Source organism: Arachis ipaensis, chromosome B09 (genome assembly GCF_000816755.2).
Source record: "Arachis ipaensis cultivar K30076 chromosome B09, Araip1.1, whole genome shotgun sequence".
Taxonomy (NCBI): domain Eukaryota; kingdom Viridiplantae; phylum Streptophyta; class Magnoliopsida; order Fabales; family Fabaceae; genus Arachis; species Arachis ipaensis.
The window spans coordinates 137,076,826-137,083,878 of NC_029793.2; the positions used below are offsets into that span (position 1 = coordinate 137,076,826).

General features: G+C 29.9%; 2 protein-coding genes across 2 annotated transcripts; both read left to right on the forward strand.

The window, feature by feature from the left end:
* LOC110266309 (putative F-box/LRR-repeat protein 23) lies at nucleotides 355-2,068 on the forward strand. Its single transcript, XM_021110697.1, has 2 exons — nucleotides 355-822; nucleotides 1,251-2,068. The coding sequence occupies exons 1-2, from the start codon at nucleotides 473-475 to the stop codon at nucleotides 1,783-1,785; spliced, it is 885 nt and encodes a 294-aa protein (XP_020966356.1). The 5' UTR covers nucleotides 355-472; the 3' UTR covers nucleotides 1,786-2,068.
* Nucleotides 4,650-5,403, forward strand: LOC107616348 (putative F-box/LRR-repeat protein 23). Its single transcript, XM_021112456.1, has one exon. It carries the CDS (start codon nucleotides 4,682-4,684, stop codon nucleotides 5,249-5,251), a length of 570 nt encoding a protein of 189 aa, XP_020968115.1. The 5' UTR covers nucleotides 4,650-4,681; the 3' UTR covers nucleotides 5,252-5,403.

Here is a 7,053-nt window from a genome sequence, read left to right on the forward strand (position 1 = left end):
CTCTGGATTTTTGCCCTCTAAGTTGAACTAAATCCATTTCAAATATTTTATTTGAGATTTTCTTCAATTATGAACTATATTGTATAACAACCTAGGTTTATTTTAAATTTAGTGGTGAGATTATATTTAAAATAAAAAAATCAATTTAAACATTTAAGCTAGTATCCCACAAGATACTATTAATTGTTATTAGTTTTATTTTGGCGTCTGTTATCTAGATTTAGAACACGGTAATTTATAGTCACCAAAAAAAAAAAGAACACGGTAATTTATGCACTCGTCTATCTGTTATCTATATTTAGGCTTGAGTCAAACGCAAAGAGCTTCAGTATTAAAAAAAAAAAAATTAATTAGCAAAATACTAATCGCGTAGATATATAATTGGGGCTTGGAGGCAATATCAATACCAACACCAAAATCTATTCCTAAAAATCACAACTAACTCAAACCCTAATTCCTCATTTGCCTACCTATGAACTTTGTAAATCGCAATGGACGTCAGATCCAATATTGCAAGGCTGCGAAGAAATTAAACTTGTTGCATCTTCCGGACGACCTCACTGTAATGATCATTGGGAAACTTACCGCATTCGAGATCTTAACCAGTGCTCAGTTCGTGTGCCGTAGATGGCGGAGAATCTGCAAGGATCCGCTCATGTGGCGCACCATCAATATGTGCGACATTCGGATTCGCAATGCGGTGGAATATAAATTGGTGGAGAAGATGTGCCGCCATGCAATTGATCGTAGCTGTGGCCAGTTAGAAGACATAAGTATCAAGTATTTTGGTACCGATGATCTCCTCAAATACATAATTGACTCGTAAGTTCAAGGTTTTTCATTTTTCATTGTATAAAATTTCTTTTAACATTTATTGGCATATAATTTTTACTCTGATGTTTGTATTGGTAATTATGCTAAGCTCATCAATAATTTATAATCGAGTTGAAGAATTGAAGTTGAATTATAATTGTTAAAAATTGTTAGAAGCTTTATGAATTCAACATTTATTATTAATTAGACAAGTGTATGTACGTATGATTAAACATAACCGAGTAACTGCATGGATGAAGAACAAGATATATATTGAAATTAAAGGATTTTCACACATGATTGAAGAAGTGTCATAATTATTATAAACAAGTTTTAATCTCATGAAGAAGACACCTTATTTTTGTTGCAGTGTCAATTTTACACCACACTTATTATATGTTGCTTAACCATTAAGTTTGTATGGTGATTTCTAACAGGGGATGTCATAAATTGCGACGTCTGCGACTTATTCAATGCTTGAATCAAATTTCAGACAAAGGATTATGTAAGATGGCTGAAAAGCTTCCGTTATTGGAGGAACTTGATATTACCCTTTGTCTCAATGTATCTAGTATTGCTTTAGAGGCAATTGGCCGAGGTTGTCCTCTTCTAAAATCATTGAAGTTTAACTACAATCGTAACAATAATGGGGAAGAATTTGTTATTGCGAAAAATATGTCCAACTTGCGCCATCTCCAACTTGTTCCAACCAACTTCAATAATAGTGGCTCGAGAGCCATTCTTGATGGTTGTCCTCATCTTGAATCTCTGGATTTACACGAATCTGACATAGTCGAGGTGGAGGGGATATTGAAGACAAGAAGTGATGCACAATTAGTGACACCAATTCCAAAACCTACTTCAAAATTTACATCCAACTCAAACTCTATTCTTTCTACTTTATTATTCTTATTCTTATTATTATTCTTATTATTATTAGGTGAAAACTCAGGTGAATTCGACTTCACATGAAGTTGATACTTTAGAGCCGTTAGATGAAAATTTAGTCAAATCAGTCAGATCATCTAACGACTCTCAGGTATAACTTTACGTGAAGTCGACTGCACCTGAATTTCCACCTTGATTGTTTTTTATTCAAGTTTTAAGTTTCTGTAAAATATAGGTTTAATCAAGTCTATATTCTTATTTGACTTCTGATTGTGGACTTAATAAGATTTAGTTGTTTTAGACCTCTATTACAATAGTATTAGTGATTTTTATTTTTCAGCACCTCTAAGTTGAGACATAGCCACTCTACTCTTTATGTTGTTTATGTGTCTATTCCTGTTGTAGTTTCTTGCACAAAAAAAATTAAATAATCATGTCCAAGAGTTACAAACAATAAAGAAAAATGATATATTCATAAATAAGTTCATGTGCCACAAATTTTCTGTTTCAGAACCCGTGAACAAATTGGTTAAAAAGTAAAACACGCCAGCAAAATTCGTTCCTTTAATGAAATTTCAAACAAATTAAATGATGTTACTATATTTATTTGGAGTCTACATAGAAAGCATAGCAGATCAGATCAAGCAAATATATGGAAAAGAAAAAGTGGATTAGCATTAGCATAATATGTGAATTGCTATTAGAGGCAAAGGAGGAAATAATCATATCTGATTTGATTGTTGGAAAGAAATTTTTGGAATCAAATTATGGTACAATCATTATAATTGATAAAGGACAACAATGGAATTAGAATTGCATATTTGACATTTATAGAAAGAGCAAGGACAACAAATAAAATAAGGATTTCAAGTGTTTTTCACTAAATTTTTTTTCATCTCAAAAAATTAAATTTGAAATCGGTAGAAAGCTCAGATGAGTTTGCCCATTATTCAACAAATTTGATGTTGATTTTGTAATTTAATTATAAATATAGAATATAGAAATTAAAGATAATTGAAGAAATTAATAATTTTAAAATTTGTCAACTAATGAACACATCGTACGAGAAAGGAGAATGCAGAGCCATGAGATGAAAGTGATGATTTATGTTTGTTTATAATGAGAATGCAAATTGCTAAATGCTTGGTCAAACAATATAAGATGACTTTACATGACGTGCTCTCTGAGTTAAACATTTATTGGTCTAACTCTAACCTTTGGTAATCAAGAAATTATTTTTTTTGTAAAACTGATGTTCTTATGATGCATAAACAAAATAAGGTCAAGAGGTGGTTCACTCCTAGATACGTTCAAGAAAAAAGTGGAGGACAAGGAGAAGAGAGTTTGCAGAACCATGAACTGAGAAACATGGTGAATGGGTCAATGTTGTTGTTTGTTGGAGTGTTGGTTCAATGCTGTTCCAAAATCTGAAAGACTCGTCAAAAAAAAAATGCTATATTGCCATCAAAGTTTGATAATTTCAACTAGTTGACAAGTTAACATTTGCATTAGCATGTATATATGGGCTATGATTATTTTTTGGTTAGTTTAGTCAAGCGAAGAACATAAAATCTACTCCGATCCTAATATTCTACAAACTTTAGAAATTAAAAAATAAATTTAATTTTAATATATAATTTTACACAAATATTTAATTATGTATCACTATGTCAATAAAAATAATAACTTTGAATAATTAACACGTAAATGGTTATTTAAAAAAACAGATGATTGAACGACAATATAAAATATTAAATATCATAACATCAAAATTAAATTTATAAAAGAATAGTTAAAAAAAATAACATATCAACAATTTCTTTAAATTTGGAACAAATTAAATCATCTTACTATATCTATATGCATTTGAAGTACTCAATTAATACCTAATAACTGGCCACATATTTCAAGAGATGAGATATAAGAAAGTTGAGGCTTCATCATAGGAGAGGACGGTTTCAAAGAAAGGAATAGGAAAATAAATATTAATGACTTGCATCCCACGCAATTAAATTAGGGATTCTAATCACTCACATGTTATTTAAAAGGCTTTTGTTTTCACTCCAACACTAACAACCCACAAATTCAATTCCTTACTCATCCAATGGCTAGATGGACTATCAAGCGCAGCCACAAACGCAAAACCGCCGGGAGAAACTGGCTTGGTCTTCCGAACGACCTAACTTTGATGATATTCTCGAGGCTTTCCACGGTTGACATCTTGGCTAGCATCCAGCAGGTGTGCCGTCAATGGTGGAGCATCTGCATGGATCCGCTCATGTGGCGCACCATCAACATGTGCGATCTTGGGATTCGCAATTCGGTGGACTATAAATTGGAGAAGATGTGCCGCAATGCAATTGATCGTAGCTGTGGCCAGTTGGAAGACATAAGTATCGAGTATTTTGGCACCGATGATCTCTTCAAATACATAATTGACTCGTAAGTTCAAAGTTTTTCATTTTTTATTGTATAAAATTACTTTTTAACATTTATTGGCATATGATTTTTACTGTGATGTTTGTATAGTATTGGTAATTATACTAAGCTCATCAATAATTTATAATCGAGTTGAAGAATTGAAGTTGAATTATAATTGTTAAAAATTGTTAGAAGCTTTATGAATTCAACATTTATTATTAACTACTGCATGGATGAAGAACAAGATATATATTGAAAATAAAGATTTTTTTTATCAAGATATATATTCAACAATAATTTATATTGCATTTTTAACATTTATTATATGAAAAATAAGATCTTTTAAAAAAAAATGTAAATTACAGCTTCTCAAAAAAGATGTTTTTGTTCTAGTGATTCTACTTTTATTACTAGAAATTTGACAGACGCGCTAAAAAATATAAAAAAGATCTTTTTCATTAAAAAAATAATTTTTTTTATCAAGATAATGGCACTCAAACAAACACTAAGTGACTTGGATAAATTATTTGTGGATTTAAAAACTAACAGTTTAATTTGTATGGTGATTTCTAACAGGGGATGTCATAAATTGCGACGCCTGCGACTTGTTCAATGCTTCCATCAAATGTCAGACGAAGGATTCTGTGAGATGGATGAAAAGCTTCCATTGTTGGAGGAACTTGATATTAGCCTTTGTCACTATGTATCTAGTATTGCTTTAGAAGCAATAGGCCGAAGTTGTCCTCTTCTGAAATCATTCAAATTTAATAATGATGGCAGTAAGAAAGAAGCATTTGTTATTGTACAAAATATGTCCAACTTACGCCATCTCCAACTTGTTGGTAACAATCTCGACAATAGTAGCTTGAGTGCCACTCTTAATGGTTGTCCTCATCTTGAATCTTTGGATTTACGCATGTGTTCAGAACTTGAGTTGGAGAGGATATTAAGGATAAGATGTGATGAACAATTAAAAGATTTTAGAGATTCAGATGCACTCCTTGATGGCTTTCAACTTTGGGGACTCCTTGATGGCTTTCAACTTTGGGGACTAAGTTATGAAACCGAATACAGTGTTGCAGTATATAAGTATCAATGCGAGAAGCGGGACGAGAAAGAAAAAAGATAGAGAGGCAGAAAATTTGGATGTAGCAAATTGGGAGGATATAGATGCTATATGAAAAAGTATCAAAAGTCAAAAAATACTGTATAAAGGATTAATTCCAAGATCAAGTAATGGAATGAAGTATAGTGCTAAATCCAAAGGGAAGAAGAAACATAAAAGAAAGGAATGCAAAATTAATAAACAAAAAAACATATATTATGAAATGGAAGATGCAGATGAACTATTGAAATCTAGTATTTTCTTTTTTTAAATTATAATTTTTTATATAGGTCATGTTTATTTTATTGGTTTGTTTTTATCTCTTGTGGAAAATAAAGAATTGTTTGAAGTTTTTGGTTGTATAAAATATATGTCGCAATACAAAATAGACATACATAAATATATAAATATATAAGGACTAATTTGAGATTAATGTTAATGTGCTCCAAAAGAAAATAAAGAGTGCAATACTCTTTAAATTCTAAAATCTAAATTTTAAATGCTAAATTTTAATTTTTGAATCGTGAACTCTAAACCATCAAATTATGAATCTTAAACTCTAAATTATAAATTCTAAATCTAAATCATTGATATAAAATATAATAAATAAAAAATTAAAATTTATTTATTTAACAAGGAATACAACACTATATCTTACAATTTTATATTTTACATAGTATAATTAATTTCTATTAGATGAACAATTTAAATTATCACGTCACAATTTCATGTTTTATATATTTAATTTATTTTTTAATTTTTACTTCAAATTTTTATTTTGTCTGCCTTGAGGCGCAAGCTGCAAGCCGCAACTCTATTGTAATAGTAGGGTTTCATTTGGTTACTATCACTGTCACATATTTAACCTCTTATCCAAAAAGGTTTGTGACACCAACACCAAAACCTACCTCAAAATTTACATCCAACTCAAATCCTATTCTCTATTATTATTATTATAGAAGTGAGACTCAAACCCGTTTCTTTTTTATACTCCTATTTGACTTATGATTGTGGACTTAATAAAGTTCACTTTGAAATAAATTAAAAAACTGTTTTGAACTTCAATTACAATGGTATTAGTGATTTTTATTTTTCAGCACCTCTAAGTTGAGACATAACCACTCTACTTTTTATGTTGTTTATGAGTCTTTTTCTGTTGTAGTTTTCTTGCAAAAAAAAAAATTAAATAATCATGTCCAAGAGTTACAAAAAATAAGAAAAATGATATATTTATAGATAAGTTCATGTGCCACAAATTTCTGTTTCAGAACCCGTGAACAAACCCTTAAAGTATAAAAAATTTGGTTAAAAAAAAACATGCCAGCAAAATTCGTTCCTTTCATGAAATTTCAAACAAATTAAATGATGTTACTATATTTATTTGGAATCTATATAGAAGGCATAGCAGATCAGATCAAGCAAATACATGGAAAACAAAAAGTGGATTAGCATAGGCATAATATGTGAATTGCTATTGGAGGCAAAGGAGGAAATAATCATATCTGATTTGATTGTTTTGGAATGAAATTTTTGGAATCAAATTATGCTACAATCATTATAATTTATAAAGGACAACAATGAAATTAGAATTGCATATTTGACATTTATATAAAGAGCAAGGACAACAAATAAAATAAGGATTGCAAGTGTTTTTTCACTAAACAATTTTTTTTTTCATCTCAAAAAATTAAATTTGAAATCAGTAGAAAGCTCAGATGAGTTTGCCCATTATTCAACAAATTTGATGCTGATTTTGTAATTTAATTATAAATAAAGAATATAGAAATTAAAGATAATTGAAGAACTTAATCATTTTAAAATCTGTC

Excerpts from the sequence above, each read along its gene's own strand:
- LOC110266309 (XM_021110697.1), top strand. The coding sequence starts at position 473 with ATGAACTTTGTAAATCGCAATGGACGTCAGATCCAATATTGCAAGGCT. Across the intron at positions 823-1,250 it reads CTCAAATACATAATTGACTC|GGGATGTCATAAATTGCGAC; the intron begins GTAAGTTCAAGG and ends GATTTCTAACAG.
- LOC107616348 (XM_021112456.1), top strand. The coding sequence starts at position 4,682 with ATGGTGATTTCTAACAGGGGATGTCATAAATTGCGACGCCTGCGACTT.